The 21,300-nt window shown below is 40.2% G+C and overlaps 1 protein-coding gene across 1 annotated transcript in view; it reads right to left on the bottom strand.

Annotated features, from left to right (window-relative positions):
- LOC136005490 (polycystin-1-like protein 2) overlaps nucleotides 1-20,899 on the bottom strand; it is a 41,518-nt gene extending 20,619 nt beyond the window's left edge. The window contains 20 exon segments of the mRNA XM_065663026.1: nucleotides 35-161; nucleotides 1,026-1,150; nucleotides 2,219-2,401; nucleotides 3,769-3,894; nucleotides 4,744-4,938; nucleotides 5,408-5,553; nucleotides 5,787-5,987; nucleotides 6,705-6,846; nucleotides 7,097-7,217; nucleotides 7,943-8,150; nucleotides 8,753-8,867; nucleotides 9,984-10,033; nucleotides 10,769-10,867; nucleotides 11,946-12,350; nucleotides 12,992-13,221; nucleotides 14,947-15,094; nucleotides 15,515-15,625; nucleotides 16,993-17,178; nucleotides 20,099-20,263; nucleotides 20,818-20,899. Of these exon segments, the coding sequence (XP_065519098.1) occupies nucleotides 35-161; nucleotides 1,026-1,150; nucleotides 2,219-2,401; nucleotides 3,769-3,894; nucleotides 4,744-4,938; nucleotides 5,408-5,553; nucleotides 5,787-5,987; nucleotides 6,705-6,846; nucleotides 7,097-7,217; nucleotides 7,943-8,150; nucleotides 8,753-8,867; nucleotides 9,984-10,033; nucleotides 10,769-10,867; nucleotides 11,946-12,350; nucleotides 12,992-13,221; nucleotides 14,947-15,094; nucleotides 15,515-15,625; nucleotides 16,993-17,178; nucleotides 20,099-20,258 (3,078 nt within the window). The 5' untranslated portion in view covers nucleotides 20,259-20,263; nucleotides 20,818-20,899.
- Nucleotides 20,900-21,300: the final 401 nt, after the last annotated feature.

Here is a 21,300-nt window from a genome sequence, read left to right as displayed (position 1 = left end):
ATCATATTGATTCAGAGAAAAACTGTTTACTTGCCCTTATATCCACTGTTTCATCATCAACTCCCGAAACACTGAGAGAGGAAGCAGATGGGAGAGTAAAGCTAGCAGAGCTGGAGTTGGAGATACTAATGGATGTACGATCCATGTTTTCTGTTAGTAATCTGTACAGTTGGGGTTGGAGGCAAGCAAAACAGAGTAAAAGAAAGAGGAGGCAGAGGGAAGGAACAAACAACAGAAAAGAACGTCAATAGCATGGACTTCATATCTAGAGAAAAATCTTTCTAACTCCATGAGTATAACTTAGTTGCAGAACTGTTTCTAACTCTGCCAGTAAATGCTTTGTACATTGATCTGTATTCCACACAGTGCTACCACAGAAGTGTAAAAAAAAAGAAAAAAAGATGGAATTGGTGTATCTGGAGAGGAGCTTGTACCCAACTATGTGTACTTTTGTGAAAGATGTACCTGGTTTCTCTGTGAACATGCTCTTGACTTAAATGTACAGTTAAATGTGGATGGATGAAACCCAGGCTCTCGGGCAACAATTTGGGGATGATTATAGGGAATGGAGAATGCTTGTCAGATGCTTTTTTTTTTTTTTATTATTATTATGATTTTTATTTGCTTCTGCCAAGCTGGTTACAATTGTGTATAGCATGTTATTATTGGAAACTTGGAAAGAAAGAAAGAAAGCTTAACTGACATGACATGAATTTTATGCATAATTTCAAAGGTAAGTGACTACTGCCTCATCCAGGAAGTAGTAGTAAATTCTCTACTGATCAAACAAGACACAGCATGAGAATTTCTAGGGTGATTTTATTGGAGCTAATCAGAGTCCAAGCTGTTATTAGTATCAGTAATGACAGCCTCTTTGCACTTTTGTCAAATAAACTACAAAAACATGCTGTTGTCATTATGCTACATATTTAGTTGGGTGGTTCCATTTAAGGGCAAGATAATGAATATTTGGGCAAATTTGATTAACTGGGAGGAGCCTGGTTGGGAGACACTGTTACTGTTACCTGTGTGTATACATTGTGGCAGAGGGAGTAGTAAGGATTGTTGGTTCATCATCTGGTTCTTTACCAAACAGAAGGCCACTCTGTAGATTTTCAACCGTATTCAGGAGCTGGTGGGACACTGAACTCTGGAACAGGATTAGAGGGTAAAACTTGCAACAGAGCTCTTCAGAATCATCAAAAGACACATTACATCCTTTACATCCTCTAAGGAGTAAATACTGATGTTCAGTGTCTTACAAAGCTGGCAAATTTGGTGATGTGCTACTTAAACTCAGAGAAAGTTATTCCAATCAATCAGCAATTCAATTTCTGTGATTCTTATTAAAACATTGCAGTCAGGAAATAAATATTTTACAGCTTTTACTTTTGTGTTCTATTATTTATACCTCTACACAATGAAATTTGAAGCACTACAAACATGACATCAATTTAATTCAATATATTCTTCTGAACACTAGTGCCCTTCAGCAGCAAACTCTAGGGTTTAGTTACTTGCAGAAGCAAGAATGCGTTGTGTGTTATTAGGGTGTTATTGCAGGGGAGTCTGAACAGTTCATAACCTTTTCTCTCAGGTTAGATTTATTTCATGCCCTACTCCCTTGCAGTGATGAGAATTAATAAACTGAAAATTAATAAACTGGACATACCCTAAAGTATGTCCAGTAACACAAAGGAAACTGACAATTCATGTTTCGATAGGAAAGGATAGGACAAAACAAACATGTTGCATAATTCTGAGTAGAAAAACAGAGTGGGCTTTCTGGAAAAGTGTAAGCAGCAACTAGAGCTGATTCTAGCTTTGAAGCAGTGGGGCCACTCAGGAATATTGAATACCTGTGGCTTCCCTGAATTATGGGGGGAAAGGAGGGTATAGAATAAGATCTGAAAAACGTCTGTGTGTCATCCATTAGAGGTCCTACACTGCTGCTGTGTTCCCTGGTACTCTGTCTTGTTCAGCCTCAAATGTAACAAATCTTAAGAGGCTTCTATCATCTTTGTTAGCAGACCTCAGTCTAACAGGTCTAATTAACTGCGGAGTTTTGGCTGATGTTCAAGTCCATCATGGTGACACCATGAACCCTACCCAGTGCCAATTTAAAAGTATGAGAGCCAGCAGACCTCTTACAAACCCTCCAGAGCAAGCAAAGGTTCACACAAACAATGCACTACAACATGAATCAAAGCAAAATTACCTGTTCTGCCTCTGGCACTGAAGTGTTGACAGCTCTGGCTCCTACAGAAGCTTTAAGAACATTGCTCACTGCATTAAATAGGTAATCAGCTGTATATTTTAGCTTCTGATCATCTCTACTGTCCTCTGTGTTTACAGTGAGCAAGGAAGCACTGACACCTTTTAGGATGTTGCTCGCCTCCACCTGCATGGGAAACAAGGGGAAAAGTTTACATATGTTGGTGCTGTAAATGACAAAAGTGACACTTGTGTCATTTACTGAACATTGCAACATAGGTAATCACATTATATTTGTGGCTAATGCTGTTTTTACTGTAATTACTTGTGCTGGGGTAATATTCAAACACCAATAAAGATGATATACTAGATGGTATACTAAAACATAACACAGACGTGAAAAATGCAGCCTGCTTCTACAGGTTTATTCCATAATCAGGATTAATAACATCTGAATGAAGCTTGTATGTCAAACACTGGGCAAGGATACAGTTTAGATATACAGTAATGTTGTAAATTAGATTATATTCTTGAGTGGTATGTCCAAAAAATACCACTATAATGTCAAGTGACTGTGTGTTTCAATCTCAGTTTTCACAAACGCTACTGGATTAACAGCAAGTAATACCTTTGGCCTTATGCTGTGCTGAGTGCCAAGGGAGAATAAGTTTTACAGTTTGTATTTGGTGCCTGAATGCAGCCAGTGATTGCTTTGTGATTGTGAAAGCACTGGCCAGCTTTCAGCCCAGGATGGTGAGGGAGCCAAGAAAATTCATTGCTAGCTTGAACATAGCCATTCCCACAGTCTGCAAGTGCTTAGCAGCCTTACTGTAGGGTGGGTGCTGAATCTGAGCTATGCTCTTGTCTTGCCAAAGTTAACCACATACTGCTGAAATGCTCCCAAGCCATTGTCTGGCTGCAACTGTATAATACATCAGAAATCAGGACAGCTCCTTTTATTGCCAGCTATTTGTGAAACTTCCCTAGTAACAGTTTGTTCTGTCCTCCCATGTGCTCACTCATTCCTTATGCATAAACAGCATAATCTACTGATAGTGCCATGTTGCCATGACATTCAAGAAATACTTTCATGAGGCTAATCTGAGCATTTGTGCCCAGTTCCCCTGAGTGCTGACAAGTCCCTGCTTCACTGACAGCTTGCTACATTCATTTTGTGACAGCGCATGGATCAGGGACAAATGGATCTGGAAAACTGTAGATAAACACTGCTGGACAGTTTTTCTTCAAGATAAAACATACATTCTAAGAAGCCTCTGACTAAAGCGAAGATTTATATCTTAAAAGTGTATCCTAAAATGTAAGATGCTTATACCCTGAATTGTAGAATAAGTATCTGAGTAAATATCTGAATAAATTCACTTGCTCTGTACTGCAAAAATATATTTCCTTGTGGTCAAAATACCCATGCTGGTGCACTTGAAGAAATGGGTAAGAACAGATAATTGTAAGGCACTGAAACTCTTCCAAGGTCAGCGGGGTGCAGTAGAGTTTATAGTATTAGTGTGAGAAGATATAATACAGATTGCTTCTTACTTGTGCTGAGACAGACAGCTCTTCACTCCTGTAAGTGATTTCTTTCAATACTTCTGACATCTTAAGAGCAGTCTGCACTGATGTAACATTAACAGCAGAGAGAGTTGTCAGCATCAGCCCTCGGAGCTTTGGATGAAAAGGCATAATTAGGCAAAGGAATAAGATGCTAATTAGGACTGTGCAAATAGTGCTGTACATTGACAGCTAGGCTTGCTGTAAATTATGTGGTAGAGTAAGACTCCACAACAAGGATCATTTGAACTGATATTAGGTCTACTGACAAGATGCCACTTGCCTTAGTAACTGTGTAATCATGAGATTTATGTTACTTTCCAGTACAGAGAATTTATATATTTAACATCCATTAATAGCAAGGAGATTTACTTGGGAGAATTTGTACTAATGTATGTGAATTACTTTATAAATGCCACTTCCAGAGAAACCAGAGCCATGACTGATGTTACTCCAGTAATGAATCATAACTGAAGGATACATTGCATTTCTCTAGATCTTTTAATCTGAAGGACTCAAAGCACTATACAAATAATAAGCTTGTAACTGAAGCATAAGCTGGTAGCTTAAATGAATAAACTAAAACTACCTGCCATCTAGTACTTTTGGGGAAAATTAGATATTTATCCCACAGAAGAAGCCACTTTATTAATATTTAAATTGTTTGTAGAAAATCAAGTTGGTTTTAAGTTTTCAAACACCATCCAAATTAGTTTACATTAATGAAATAAGAATTGGGAATAAATTATTTTACTGATGGATGATAAGCCAAATTATTTATGTGGGCAAATAGTGAAAAATAGCTGAAACCTGTGCCAAACACTGAGACAGATGCTGGAAACTTGAAACCTCCATTGATTTCAGGTGGCGATATATGAGCTTTTTATTACTTAAGAGCTCTCAAAAGATATGAAGAGTCCATTATATTGCACTGTACTGCAAGAAAACAAGTGTCTGGCTGACCTCTTTTCGTGTGTTTGTCTGTAAAGATATGTTAAAGCTTTCCTCTTGGCTCTCCTGGTTAAGGACAGAGGTCACTGACTTATACAGCTGCAAAAGACTCATGCTGTTGTTGCTGTCTTTCAGGATGGTGTTTGCCTTCTCAGATACAATAGCCTGCAGGGTCAGGTTCCCGTCAATCATATCTGCATGTCCAACCTGTGAAGAAATAAGATATGCTCTTAACATTGCCAACACTGTTATAATTATCTTTGAACTCCTTTCATGATCGTCTTACTGACAGCTGGAGTGGGACAGAAAATTTGTGTTCCCCAGTTTTTAATGGTTTAGTTTCAGTGGTCTGATGAGGATCTCCTTACTTGAGCACTGGGGAAGAACCAGTTTTCTGGGGTCTACATAGGATAGCTCCAGTCTCACTAAATACAGCTTATGTTACCCAATGTCCAAAGAGATCATCTTTTAAATTTTATTCTAGAAAAAGGACAGTGGGAGGTTCTTTTGACTACCTTGAGTCCACAGGGAATAGTCTCTGTTAGGTAGGAAAATGGTCATTGTGGCACATTAAGGAGGAAGTGATACGTATAAAATAGGAATAAGCTCCAAAAGCTTATTTGTGGGTTAGCTATCTACTTGAGAGGTCTTGAAATAAAGTAATTCTACTGTGTACCTTCACTGAAGCATTAGTTTGAACTGTATCTCCAAAGACATTGCTAACAGTAATCGTCAGATGTAAAATGAAATCATTTTCCTCTTCTCCAAGTGGAAGATAAACTGGGAAGAGTTCAGGATCCGGACCACAGTCTAGGAGAGAATCTGAAACAGGAAAGAAGGAGTCACCTACCAGATACCACGTGTTGGTATACTTTTAAACAGCCTCCTGTTTAAAACCAAATGTGTCTTTAAACATGGGACTCCGGACATGCTCTATACAGGCCCAACTGAATCATTGTTAGTCTCCTTGGGAGCAGAGCTCTTGTTTGCATCAGTTAACAGCTTGCTAGGAACAGGGAGAAGCAGTTAGTCAAACAGTTCACCTCAGGACTTACTTGGTTTCAGGTAGAAGCAGTATGTGAGCTGCCTGTTGTGACTGGATTGGCATGAACCTGCCAAGCAAGGAGCACTGCAGGAGACTGTGAACGTGGTGAGCACTGATCCCTGCTTGGGAGACACAGTACAAGTGGGGATCTGGGGCGGAGGCACGGTGCTGACAAGGTATGTTTCCTCCCCGTAGCCACGCTGAGTCATTGCTGGGAGTGGAAGGAGCAGAGCGTCAGCAATTGATCGTGCCTCGGCAGCACCGATCTTCAGACATTAATCTAGCCTGCTTAGCAGCGATGCTGTCTGTGCAGGCACCAGGAACGTCGGGGTGGGCCTAATCAGAAATGAAATCCTGCTACTGAATAAGCCATAAGAGGAAAAGAGCTATTAACAGCATAGAATCACAGGATGGTTTGGGTTGGAAAGGACTTTAAGATCATCAAATTCCAACCCCCTACCATGTGCAGGGATATCTCCCTAGACCATGTCACCCAAGGCTCTGTCCAGCCTGGCCTTGAGCGCTGCCAGCGATGGAGCATTTACCACTTATTTGGGCAACCTCTGCCAGTGCCTCACGACCCTCACAGTAAAGAACTTCCTGCTTATAAACATAGTTTTGTTTGCATTATGAAGCAAAGCTGTATTATTTGTTCAAGCATTCAGCATAGCTTCATTACCACATGGGCCTCTACAAAGTTGTTAACAGCTTGGAGTAAGAAAACGGAATTTGTCCTGCTGTGCAATAGCCCTGAACAAACTTAGCTCTTAATTATTTTAAAGAACCCACATATAAAGTAACACCTTTCAACTTGTGGACTAATTTAACTTCATATTATCAGCAAGGCTCTGTGTGTGTAACATCAGTGTGATGTCACAACAGCAGAGACTATCTCAAGGATAGTCTGAAAAACCCTGCTTGCCCTTACCTGTTACTTTAATCTGAAAAGCTTCTCCCTGTGTCTGCAAGAAGGAGCCGTTTATTCTCAACAAGGATGTGTTGCTTTGAAGCAAATTCAAAGAGTTCTGCCAGAAACCAGTCAGGCCACAGGCTGGAGGGAGGGTCATAGGCTGGAAAATCAGAGAGGAAAGAAAACATGACACTAGAGACACTTTGCTCTGATTTCTGTTGTGCTGTATCAGGAGCAGGGTGGTAGGTGCCCATCGTTATAACCCCTCCCAAACCAGAAACCATCTTGTCTCAGTCTTCACTGTTATTTGCAGAGAATCCATCTGACAACATATCACTCTTATGGCTTTCCCTCAGGATAGATGTTTGTTTTAATGTGTGCAGTATTTCTGGTGAATGTGGTGCTCTCACCTTGGTTTGGAATGTGTTATCTAAATACCAGTTATAATATATGGCCTGGGAGTCCTTCTGTCCAGAGACACTCAAAACAACGTCCTCACTAGCATTCACTGGCTTGCAGTTTGCCTCACACCTGTAAGGAAGTAAGATGGTATTACAGGGGTTAACTGTGTGAGATGTCATAGGCTTCAATGCTGATTGGTTTTACTCTGCAAAAGCCCTGCCATACAGGGCAAATGAAACATGGCTAGAAAATGGTAAAATACTTGATTTTAAAGCAAGTTTTAGGAACCTTCATCTCCATTTTCAACATGACTGTGGCCCAGAACCCGCAAACTATGTCACAAAACTGATTCAGGCTCTCAAATGAAACCTGCTTCTATTTAAGCTCCTTACATGATTGTATGAGTAGATCACTGAACTGCCACTGTTCTTTAATAAGGCACTAGACTCTTGAGAAACAGGCTTGAAGAACAGATATTTTTAAGGCAGTAATGTGTGTCTGGGTGTCTAGTACAAACATCTGACATATCTTATGGCATTTATTCCCATTATTTCATTGGGGTTTGCATATGGAAATATCCAACATTGAAAGGATATAGTGGGGTCAAAAACCCTAAATGGTTTTGGGAAGAATGTTATTCAGTTTATAAAAAGATTTTGTTCAGAGATATGAACTGAAAGATGCAGCAAGACCCATTTTATCTATAATTCCTATGATGATAATTCCTAAAATGCATCTATGATGATGAGTACATTATCACTTTATTATTATTGCAATTATTGGTAACTGTGACCTTGCACTATTTTTGTGCAGTAATAATATTAAGCAGTGAATGCTTCAGTTTTAAAACAGACCTGATTTCCAGTTGCAGTCCTCGTTTTGCAGTCACATAGAGACATTGCTCATCCTGCCCCTCTTCATTGCCGTGGTTTTGGACTGTAACCGTGACAGTCACTGCTGATTTTGGAGGAGGGAGGCAGGAAGGTGGGATTTGCACCTCACTTTGGTTGGTTAGGATTATCTGTTGCTGCACACATTCATTCCACGCAGGCCAGCAAGCTCCTGCACAAACATTTCCTTTGTAATTAGAATAGGCATAACATCCCAGGTCCCTTATAAAGGACTTCCCTGCCATAGGTTTCAAAAAGATTTACGGAGCAAACAAGTTTCCAAGACGCAGTTTAAAGAGTGGGTAATCAGATTTCAGAGCACAGACTGACTTCTTCAAAGTAATACATGAGGTAAGGGGTAAATACGGGGACAGAACACAGATGTCCCGAATCTCAATCAGTTTTCAGCCAGAAAAGTTTTTGCATCATGTTTAATGCTAATTTTTGCTGGTTTATTGAGACACATGTACCTTGCAAACGCCTAACTATGTAAGTCATTTGGGATTAGTTCTTGGCTATGAGGGTGAAGGCTTAGCTCTTGAAAAATGAAACCTTTGGGAAAAGACAATGAGTATCAATCCATATTATATAGAATAATTAGTTCAGTGTTAAAACCAGGGTAAAGTAGAAGGACATTCATTTACAGTGAGTGGCAAACATTAAAGTCAGAGAATAAACCATCCTTTAGTCAGATTTCCACATGATCTGACATGATAGTGAGCTTGTTACTCATCAAATAGAAGACAATGTGTAAAGTTTAGGAAAAGCACATACCGCAGGACCAAAGGAAACTGGAACTATTGTTGCCTGGCCAGCCAAGTGTAACAGTGGTGAAAGGATCCACATGACGACTTGGTTTAATATATATTTTGTTTTTTCTTTTGTGATCCTAAATAATATGTAAATATCAGTTAGAACAGGAGCATGTCTAAACACATATCTTACTTCTTTATAATGAAAAAGGTCTTAAAGTTTAAACTCCAAATCACTGTCTGCAGATCTGCAGTTTAAATGATATCTCCCTGTATGTAGAACGGGCGTAAAAGCTATGGGAATAAAAGCAGATGATACAGAGAATTTCTGTGGAAAAATACTCCCAAATGCAAAGTGGCTCAGGAGCCCAGCTCCATTTTCAAAACTAATGCAGGTACTTGGGAAACGAATTCCTCTCAATTTTCCACTTCTGGACCAAGACTTTTAACCCCTGGCCAATCACTTGCCTTCTAGTACGTCTTCTAGTACATTCCTTTTTTACCTGAATTGGGTACACTGCAGCTATAAAGAGAAGAATGAGGTGGCTGAATTTGTCTTTCTGTGCAACAAACTGTGATAAACTTAGTTCTGAGTTAGATTTATATCTCCCTGATGCAATATATTATTACAGGCAATCTGTAAAGCATCATGCCATCTTGTGAAGCAGCATGTCTTCTGTAGCTGACATCTGTCTGCTAGTGTTATACTTAAAAGCTAGACCTTTATGAGAAAAAAAATATTCTATTTAGTAATTTTATTAAAGTTTTGCAGCTGCTAGCAATTGGTGTATCATTAGTTACTCAGTTTGCCATAAACTGGAAGTTTCTTCTTTGCAAAGTGACTTAAACATTCCAACACAGAAGCAGAAAATACTTAGAAACAATATATTAATATATTAAACTCTGCTTGAAGTATAGCCCCTCTAAGACAGCTTTGCTTTAGTCGAGTAGATAATTAAAGAAATTCATCTAAGCACATCGCAACTTCTGAAACTGAATCATTGTGAAGAGTTCATTTTCTCTAATCTTGTAATTGTTACTTGCAGTCTCCTATGAATTGTAGATTGAATGCCTGTAAACACATTTGTCTCAGAGGCTTTTATTGTAGATTTTATGTTAAACCATATGGGGCACAGAAAATCTATTTCATAATTGAGTATACTATAGATACTTCTTTTCATTATCTTATGCAGAGTTCTACTGATATTTCTAAGCATTCCAATCTGCAAGAAAGATCTGTAAATAATGCTTACCGTTGTCCTTTGGGTATTTGTTTCAGAGATGCTTTCTTTCTTAACAGAATCTGTTTGATACAAAAAAGAGCCAAATATTTTAGTGGTACCCATAAAGCTTTCAGACATCTTCAGTGAATATGACTTAAATACACAGGATTTGATGACCTGCAGTTTGAAAGATGTGCTATAAGAATCAGACTCTAGAACTGTGATAAGCAGCCTAGTTACAATACAATTGTATTGTACAATTGTACAATACAATTACAACAAGCTAGTCACATACTATAAAAAATATGATCCTGATTCTTCAAATGTAATGGTGCAAATCAAAATAAATTCACATGATGGAGTTTCATGTATGTACAAAGAAAAAATGAGGGAAAACACAGGAAAAGTATCAGTGAGGTTAGTACTAAAGTCACCATATTACTGGTATAATCCACTTTTGCAAATGTAAGGATGAGCCATCTAGAAGCATTTACTGACAGCAATTTACGAGACTGCTGTGATGCAAATATTTCCTGGTTTCAGAGCTATGTCCCAAGCTGTAAACTTCACTAATTATTTCTAGGACAACCAGCAAATGTGCAATGTGTAACATCTTCAGACTGTTGGTAATTTATGACTACTTCAAAGCCAGAGAATCTGCCTTCATCAGAAAGAAGCCTCCACATATGTTTTCAGCACTGTTACTGGAAGGAAAGCAATTACTAGATGCAAACCATAAACACTCCATGAAGTGTTCTGATTGCGAAAAGACACGTATGTGGTCAAAAGCAGCACTGCCAGATGAATGCAATTACCTTTTTTATGAGAACTGTTTGCCAGCACAGTGATGAACCCAAGATCCACGCTCATGTTTGAGAAGGCATTCATGGCCACCGCTTTCACTAGGAAAGTACCTAGAGAAGACAAACGGCCAGTTAAGAATAGCAGTGGGACCAGTCCATCATGTTCAGGATATAAAATCCAATTCATGGATAAAATCCTATTATTTTCCGTTAGTAGCTTTGAGAGTTCTGTGATGAGTTTCCTCTGCTGAAAGGCTTTTCAAGGAATGTTATTCCTCTTTATCTCAGCTTTTTAATACCTCAGCTGCTTTTGTCCTAGGACTTGCAATGCTATTCTTTGTCAGCTGGCTATGATATTACCACACAGGAGACTAATGATGTGCAAATACTGCAGTCCAAATGAGCTTAGGCATCTTGAGAGAGCAGCTGTCTCGTTTGAAAATTTCTGCCTGAAGAGAAGGGGTGTTCAGATGAGTATAAGGAGACCCAGTAACACTTTCAATATTGAATAATTTTAAAACATAAAATGAAACGATGATTAGCTTTAGTGTTCCAGCTTTGGCATGGGACTTTTAATAGTTCATTAGAGGAGGAAACTTTTTTATCGTGTGCCACTGAATTAACTCTTACAGACAATCTCCTTAATCTCACATTTTAAAGACTGATTTCTTAATAATGGAAAGAAAAAATTACTGAAAGCTTTTTCATAAGTCCAACAGAAACTAAGTGTTGGAGACTGACCCAGAGAAAAGCTCCCCTTTTCTTTACTCACACCTCCCAGATTATTGTTTACTGCGGTGTAAAATGTAGAGCTGTGTAGACTCAAAAAGTTACACATATGAACAAACAGGAGGAAAACACTTTGTGATTGAGGAAAATGTCATCATTTGTACTTAAATCAGCTCATGTCATGAAAAAAGAAACCCTGGTGCACCATGCATTTTTAGTGCAAAAAGCAGGTGAAGCCTTGATTTCGGTCTCTGTGTGGAGACCCATTTGCCAGTTTAGTTTATTTGCTCACAAGTGGGTAAGACTGTGCTGTTCACACTGTTCTGCAGACCAAGTCTGAGCTGTTAGAAAAGCTACCGAATTCAGCTGTACTGTAATTCCCTACCCCAGGATGATGTTTATGAGAACTCCTCTGCTCAGCTGTGAGTGTCTTGGAAATACAGATGTCAGCATGCCATACCTTCAGAGGGCATGGGAATGATGTACATCCGAGGTTCCCCGTGAGGGCCATCTTCTTTGTGAGCGTGAGTTTCATTAGATCCAATCACCTCAAACTTCAGCTTATCTGGGGCACCATGAGACACAGAGACATTCACCTCCAAATCCTCCCCCAGCTGCAGAGTGTGAGAAACTAACGCAGCGTGGAGACCAGATACTGGCTCAATCAGGTGAATAGCAATGCTCTCAGAGATCTCTGATGCGGTTGTGTTGCTGGATGCTCGGATTTCCAGCTGATGTTTCCCGGGGCCTAGCAGCTCTTGAGAGGTGCTGTCAAGTGTCAGATTGTGAGGGACAATTCCTTCCTTTGCACTGGATTCAGTGAGTGTCATGTTATCTGCCAGTACGGTGTAGGTCACTCCATTGCCTGCAAAAAGACAGTTCAGATTTCTCACAGTTTGCATAATAGGCTGTTGGATTGTGCAGCGTTCAGGTATTGTAAAGGAGTCCAAAGAGCACTGCAGCAATGCAGCCACTTTTAATAAAGTCACTTCAAGTGCTTTTGTGCCCCTTTAGACTCCCTGTTGAATTCCGTCATGTTTTCTGCTGGGAGTGTTAGGGCAGTCAAAAGACTTCAAGCACACACTGCTGAATTTTATTTTTTAAGCATATATATGTGGATTCCAGGAATTAAATGTACACCAGCAAATGTGATCAGCTCAGTGTGGAATCCTCATACCCCGAGAGAAGCAATTCTATGGATTCCTATCTTGAAACGTGAAAATACTCTTTACTTGCTTCATGTGTGTGACTAAAGTTATGCTCATGCTTTGTCAGCTCTGTGTAGAGGGAAAAAAGGTCTTATGCTTATGGTTGAGGTGGTGTAATAGCCCTGAGAAAGAACCCCTCCAATGGAGCTGAGAGCATGCAGTTGCAGGAATATAACAATTAGAGGGAAAGCATTCACTAAAAGGAAGCATTGTTCTGCATAATGAAAATCCTGCTTCTATCCCATGGGTGGTGTAATGTTTATCCTGGCATTTACATCATGCAGATAATTACTCTCACCTCCATCGAGTTCAACTTGAATCCACAACAACTCCCCATACAGCGTACGGCAGTGAGAGCTGTTCCCAGTTTCATACTGGCTATAGCACCCAGTAATGCTCAGTCGATCCATCTTATCTTGAACAGTCACCCGCTTCTGTGCCACCACGTGCCATTCGCTGGTGGTGCATTCTGCAAAGACAGTAAACTCCCCAGGAGATGAGTATCTGTATGTGACATTGCTGACCAGTCTAGAATAGAAAGAGAACAGCTGCTTGTTGTGAAATACGGTCCTGGGAGGCCCTTAGCCTTAAGTGGTAACAGCAGTCACAGATCCCAGGTTTCTGACTCAGCATTCTCTCTGTAATCCCTCATCTATTTATGTAGAATTTTTAGGGTTGAAGAATGTTGCTTTGTTCCAGCTACAGAGTCATTAAAGTTGTGTACTGGGGTGGTCATTCCCAAAGCATATCTATAAGGGTAGGTAGACTGTGCTGTAAAGTAGGTAGATTACAGTTCAGTGACACACACCATTAGATCTGGGTTGTGATTTTGGCTCTGAGCACAGACATGTGACTATGCACATCAGGACATGTAACAGTGCTCTTAATTGTCTATTCTTTGTTTTACTTGCTATTTGCTGTCCCTTAGATAAATCAGTGGAAGCTGCTCAGCACGTTGTCAGAGCACTCCCTTGGGTTTTTATTTCTTTTATGTGCAGCTACTTCTACACTTGCCTATGAAGAGGCAGCAAAAATGTCTCTTCACTCCTGGGTCTGGTGCAGCTCAAGTCATGATAGCAATAGGAGATGAATGGGTATGAAGTCTGTGGTAGCTGCTATTATTACTAACTCTGCTATTATTACTAACTCTTAGGGAGATAGTGCAGTGGACCTAAGGATGTCCTTCTCGAATGACATACACCATGGAAGGCAAATAAATATTATACCTGACACTATTTTCTCTGAACTCTTTATCATCTTATCATGGTACCAACTAGCAAATGCAAAAAAAAAAAAAAAAAAAATCAGGGCATATAATCATTGATGATAATGCGTATTTTTCATTAGCTGTTTGAATGAAGACAAAAGTTTCATTTTAGAGCATGCCAATGACAAGATCAGACCAGAAAAGACACTTTAAGAGCGAGTTTCGGACTGGACACAGGAAACAGATAAGCATGACTGTGAGTGACCTAGTAGGTGAGGTAAAATATCTTCCCATAAAAAAAAACAAGCCTCTGCTTACAGCTAGTAAATGCATTTTATGTAAAGGCTCACTATCAAAGATTTTTTTCAAGTTCTTTACAGCTACAAGCCCTTGTCTGTAGCTTGGCAGAACGTTTATTTTACCTGTTTCTAGTATGTTGCTACCTTTTGGTTTTCATTCTACTCTTACCTTTCTAGTTGACTCAACTAGGATTTCATTAGTAGATAAATTAATTTCTAGAGACATTCTCTGTTATTCATAGTACCAGGACAAAATCTGACTTTTAAATCCAGCAGAAAAATGTTCGATCTTTTAAAGACACAATTTTTATGCAATTAGAACAAAAAAAAAAAACCAAAACCACCAGTCAAAAACAAACCACCCTCCAGAATGCCATTGTATTATTTTAAATATTATGAAAAAAATACTCTTTTAATTTAAGAAATCAATGATTTCTTGTTTCTTTGGCAATTACTCACATGTTTTCAGTTGTTTTTTGTCTTAGGATCTGGAATAAATTCTCTTAGTAAGAAACACGAATCACTTGTCAAAATAAAAGCAGAAGAAAGATTGTGGTTGGCAGCTTGACATATAATTCTGTGTTAATTTCAAAACAAGTTTCTGTAGAATCCAAATGTCTTGGATGTATGGTCTATTATCAATCTACTTAATTTTTGACATCTTATGTAAGAGACTTGGAATGTTCAATAAAATGCAAGCAGCAAAATTTACTGGTTGTTTGATGATACAGGAAGGATATATCTTACGTTAGAGGGTAGTAAGGATCAATGGTGTGTCCATCTCCAGTGCTAATGATGCAGGAAATGTTGCCAGAGTATGGAGAGAGCAGCCAGGTCATACTGACTGTGATATTTTCAAAGACAAAGCACGTATCTGTTACAACCAGTTGCAGACCTGCAATACATAATGCAAAAATTCGATGCCATTGTTTGTCTACATTTCTTACAGAATTAATCCATTTTCATTTTTTGAGAGCAGGCCATCTTCAAAACAGAGTTGATGCTGCTGCTGATTTGACTGTATTAGTGGTGTGACAAGGAACCCATTCTTTTCCATACCTACTGATCAAGATTCTTCTTTCTGAACATAATTTCTTTTAAATGTGTTTTATGTGACTGAATTTCCTGTCTTTGCATCCTATCACAACCCCTCAGTTAGGATGGGGAAGCTACATTTTTGTGCCTATTTTTAGTGGTCACTGCTTCTCCAGGTTCTTCCTTGAGGATGGAGCAGTCATTTTTAAGTATCATTGGTCACACTGTTACAGCAAAGAGCAGAACAGGCTTTTGGGGTTGAATGCTCCCTCCCACTTACCTTCCTTGCAGTCGTATTGAATGGACAAATAGCTTCTGGAAGCTGGACAAGGATCTCCAAAGAATGCGCCATCTGCTGCCACCTGGCAGGCCTGAAGACCGTGACACTGGCCTGGAAAGAAGGACCATTTTATATGAACTAGTGGGTTTTGTCTTTGTCAAAACAACTCAGGTGACAGATGATTACAGAAACAAAAAGGGGCAGGGGAGCAATGCCATGGCACTGGTTTCTAGACAAGCTCCCAGTATCACTTTGAGTTTCGTGTGTTCCTTATTGCCTGGTATTTCTCAGCACCATCCCACTTTACTGGTTTTGGAGAGGGTAAAAGAAGTTACATGTTTTGTTTAATTTTGGCTGAAAGTACCCAACACATATGTACCCAACACATGGGTACCCAGCATCAGATCCCTCCTGCCCTCTTGTCTCTGTGGGTGCCAGCATTTTCACCCCTCCTGGTTTGGAGCAGAGAAGGACCAGGGGGTGCTGGTCGATGAGAAAATGAACATGAGCCGGCTTCAGTGTGCGCTCGCAGCCCAGAAAGCCAACCGTATCCTGGGCTGCATCAAAAGGAGGTGATCCTGCCCCTCTGCTCTGCTCTCGTGAGACCTCACCTGGAGCATTGTGTGCAGTTCTGGTGTCCTCAACATAAAAAGGACATGGAACTGCTGGAACAAGTCCAGAGGAGGCCACGAGGATGATCAGGGACTGGAGCACCTCCCGTATGAAGATAGGATGAGAACGTTGGGGCTGTTCAGCCTGGAGAAGAGAAGGCTGCGTGGGGACCTCATAGCAGCCTTCCAGTAACTGAAGGGGGCCTATAGGGGTGCTGGGGAGGGACTCTTCATTGGGGACTGTAGTGACAGGACAAGGGGTAACGGGTTAAAACTTAAACAAGGGAAGTTTAGATTGGATATAAGGAGGAAATTCTTTCCTGTTAGAGTGGTGAGGCACTGGAATGGGTTGCCCAGGGGGGTTGTGAGTGCTCCATCCCTGGCAGAGTTCAAGGCCAGGTTGGATGAAGCCTTGGGTGGGATGGTTTAGTGTGGGGTGTCCCTGCCTGTGGCAGGGGGGTTGGAACTGAATGATCTTAAGGTCCTTTCCAACCCTAACTATTGTATGATTCTATAATATATTCTCTTCCATCTCTGCCAAACCTAGGGTCTCCCACTGAGTTCATCGGTGAATTGGTGTGACCACATATTTTCTTCACACAGTAAGAGGAACCACGTCCACCCTTGTTCTCCATTTGCTCCCCTTCTCCTTCCCTGTATCTTTGCTCCTCATAAAGTCCCTCCTTTCTATCCAGCCTCCTGTGAGAACCTTCTCTATCTCAGAAGTTCTCTGTGATTCCCTTCATTTTAGGAATAATCTACTTTCCCATTCACTAACTCTACTGAACTACAAGATAAAGTATTATATGGACCAGGAACTTTGGCACTCACGCTATGCTTCTGGCAAGCAATACCATAACATACTACCTGCTACTTCATCTTTGACACTGATCCAACTACAGTCTTCATCTGTATCATACTGGAGAGGAGTCTCCGATACACAGTAGTGGGGGGTCTTCCGTCCATAGAAGCTCTCTCTAATTTGAATAACTTCTCCTGACCCACACTGTACAGTGGCATTGTAATTATCACAAGCAATGCTCTGGCCAGATTCTAGTAAGAGAAAAAAAAAATCAGATTTAACCTTTTGAATTTCTGAAAAATCCTGCTACAATTCTCCTGCAAATGCTATTTTTTTTTGTTTGTTTCCCTGTTTTCCCTTTTCTCCCTTTAAGCTAAACAATTAAGAAAATCATAAAAAGAAAAGAACAAAGAATAAGATTTTTTTTTTTTAATCCAGCATAATAGATCTATGCTTTTTACTGCTTTTAACGAAAAAGAGAACATTTTTAATAAACAAAAATATTTAACCAAAAAATATAATAGTTTTGTGGAAAACATTTATCATTTTTTTGACTTGTGGTACCTGCAGTAAGGAAGGTTTAGTTATTCTTTACTTCCAAAAGAGTCTTGTGGCAATTCTGGGAATTGCTCTGGAGAACAGTTTGCATGTTAAGTGTGGGACATGATCCCATTTCTGCTACAGAGACATCTTTGTTCCTGTGTGATATTTGACTGACTTCATTCAGCACACCTGCTCGAAAGAGTAAGGTCATATTTCTAATTGCATACACCTCATTCTTTGATTAATCTGGGACAGTTAATTGTCTTTCAGAATTCTTAGTTTCCTGTAGTAATCAGGATACTTACTACCCTGTAGAGGAGGATGGGAAAGGCTGTTCTCCTATGAGAGCGTTGCAAAAGAATGTTTTTGTTTCAGCTGTCTCAGGTTTAAACATTGTCCTGCAGTTGCTGTTGTGATCATTCCTCTTAAGAACCTTGATTACCAGTGCTGATGTGTGCACACTGCAGTAATTGTGTGCTATTGTTATTTAAAAGCTAAATCTAAGCCTGGCTGTAACTATAGCAACATGATCATTTTACAGATTAGAGCTTTCTAAATAAGCTTGAAAAGTGATTTTCTGTTCAATTCTCATACAGGCTGTCATCTCAAGCATTTTTTTGTTCTTTGCTTTGTGTAGTGTTCTCATAGTATTTGCTGTCTTAACAGCTTTTATATGGAAAAATGCATAGAACTTAGTCTGTTCCTAAGTACAAACCCTAGTTCAATATGTATATTTTTATTACAACAAATTGCTAACCCACACAGCACCAAATGGAAGAAAATAAATAGTGAGAAATAATAATAACAAAAGTTTTTATTTGCATTGAGTAGCACAAATAGTCCTAGGATATATGATCAAAGAAAAGGTGAAGACAACGCTGTCTGGTTGGTTGGTTGCACGCATACCTAGCTCAGATGATCAAGTCAATAAGTTATCAGGAACCAGAGAAATCGAATTCGAACAGTGGTACCACTTGGAGCTACCTATACATTTCATTTGATGTTTCAATGTTAATGTGAACCAAGCTTCACAGTAGCTGTGAGTGAAGGTGTTAAGAATCACTGTCTGTCTGCAGAACTTCCATACATTCAGCACCTAGGGAAACTAACAGAAATATTGTCCCCATTTCTTTGGGATATTTGATCTAATTCCCTGCATGCAGAGCTGGTGAAAGAGGAGTCTACCCTGTTATTAAATTCTGTAGGTGTATGAATGGCCATGTGCTGTAGATACTGAAAACAAGGCTATAATTGCCTCACTCTGTTCTCGGTTTCCTGGGTAATGGAATGATGGATGTAGTGTAGGACATGGTTGCTCAATAACGCAAACGCTCTTTGAATTTTATGGGCTTGAAGTCAGATCCTATGGTAACAGATGACAGTTTCCTTACAAACAGATAGTTGTCTACCATGGATGTAATGGAAAAACAATTCTAGTCTGTTTTTGCAAGGAAAATAAGCTTCAGGAATTGTGCTGTCTGCCAGTTTCTTCTCCCCCATTATTTTTAATGTTAGTCATCTTCAGCCAAGTTTGACTTACAGATATAAACCTCAAAACACCCTAAAATTCCATAAAAATCGACAGCTAGGTAGAACAGAAAGAGTCACATCAGTGCTTCTAATAGATTATAGCCCATTGTCTATTGAATCCACAACGTGGGATTCAACTGCCAGCACACATAGCTGGAGCTCTGGAGCAATCACAGAACTGGTGTGGAGGGAACTGAGGGAGTGAGAAGTGTTTGTAGAGGCAGGACATGCCGGGAATATGGGAATAACCTGGACGTGCTGAAGGAGGAGGGGAGGGAGAGGATGTAGAACAGAAAGTCAGGACAGGAAACCAAACATTATTAACTTTGCTGATTGTGGAAAGACTTGCTAATTGCGTCGGAAGCAGTACAGTACTGGACAAGAGCAGTAGCAATTCTAGGGCTTGTGGAAACCTATATTTGCATATGAGATTTGAAGGCTTTTTATATGAGGGAACCTACAGCCAGATTGTCCTTCCAGTGCTTATGACTTTAGTTCTAGTCACAGTTTAAAATGCTTGGCTTATGAGCAAAGTGTGAGGAGCACTGATTTTCCTTGTATCTACATGTTGAATGGGATGATACTGCTGGCATTCCTTTCCAGGACTGCTTGTTCCAGGTCTGCAGATTTTCTGCCTGAGCACTAAAATGCCACCAGGAAGTACCGGTTCCTCCCCGCTTCCTTATCCTGCGAAAGCCCTTAGACTTCACCTGGTGGAAGGCTCCGAGAAAAAACAAGAAAAGCTTGCTCTCGGACTGACTTTAAACTAGGTAGCTTATGTCCACTGCAGACACAGACTGGTACACATTCAGATTCACTCTCAAATCAGTTTCTATTCTACTAGCCTCTGTTGGAAACCTGGGCCTTAATGGTTAGCTGTCAAGCACCTACATCTCCCCGTTCTTTGCTTTGTATCAGATCTGACATCAGCACACTGGAAAAAGAGCACCTGCTGCGGTTGCATGGCTTTGTGCTTGTTCACTTTTGATAAGCTTGATTTTAGTTATTGAGCAGCCACTTTCAAAGCAACAAGGCAATTTATGCATAGCTGGGAACATGGCATGTTCACTTCTCAGATCCAGCTGCTGTGTATCTTACCAAACTCGCAAATGAAGTCGAATTCCTGGCTGCAATTTTCAGTCACACCCCACTGATACTTGGCATTCTTCAGGATGTACCCACATGTGGATGAGAAGGGAGATGGCTGATCCTTGTACCAATTACTGTAGCTTATAACTGAAGTGTCCAGCCAAATCATTGACCCTGTGAACAAAGTAAGCATGTCCTGAATGTTCAATTTCCGCATTTAATACAATTACAGAGTCTGTAGCCCTGCTCCTGCTGAAACAGAGGCAGTTTAGTATATGTAGTTATCTTCAACTAGATGTTAATCGGACATAATCATTACCGGAGCCACCACCACTTCTCCCTGTGCTCCCAGCCTCAAGATTTCACCGTTCCCCTTGCATCAGATCTTGCAGCACTTCCTAATGTGATAAATTGGCTCAGCTTGTTCTTCCCCTAGAGACCTAACACAGCACATTTTTTTCACTAAGTCAGCAAACTGATCTAATTCATCATGTGTTCATACAACCACAAGACCCAATGGAAAGGGTGACAACATGCAACTGGGAAGTGAAGCAGGCAATTAAAAACATCTTAATATAAATCTGAAGTTACAAAAACAAGAGACAGTGGCTTTTCAGCAGGTGCCTACGGAGGGACTAATGTTTTGCATTTGTTACCATTGCATTTGTCATCATGCGAAGCAAGCACTCATACGTTTTTAAAGCAGACATGATTTCCAAACCACCCACCGTCAGAAGTTTCATTCAGCAAGGAGTCTGAGGTCAGTCCTATCCACCATTCCTGATCCTCGGCAATATGTTTTTGCAAGAACTCTTGGGTTTCCTCATTTTCAATAAAGACCAAGTGCCCTCCTCTCCTCTCACACCAGGTCTGGGCACTTGCGAAGGTACGCTGGAGTCTAACAAACTCATAGCATGAACGGTTGAAAGCTAGCTGGTACTTTGAGCAAGGGATTCCTTCATCAGCAGTTGCCTCCTCCACAGCCAAACACAGAGCAAGAGAAATCAGAACTGTGATCCCAAGCTGCATTCTCAGCACAGTGCCTTGCATGGCACTCGTCTCGCTGATCACATCACCTCTCTTTTTGCTGCTGCCTTCAAAAGCTGGAGATGTCACGTCATCAGCGTTTCTCCTTCCTCTTTGCTGCTTGGAACAGGAGAATACAACATCAAACAGATTGCTTCTAACACATAATGGTGATTGTGTCTGAG

This window comes from Lathamus discolor, chromosome Z (assembly GCF_037157495.1).
Source record: "Lathamus discolor isolate bLatDis1 chromosome Z, bLatDis1.hap1, whole genome shotgun sequence".
Classification (NCBI taxonomy): Eukaryota; Metazoa; Chordata; class Aves; order Psittaciformes; family Psittacidae; genus Lathamus; species Lathamus discolor.
Note: the sequence above shows the minus strand (reverse complement) of the source record. Positions and strands in the feature narration are given on the sequence as shown.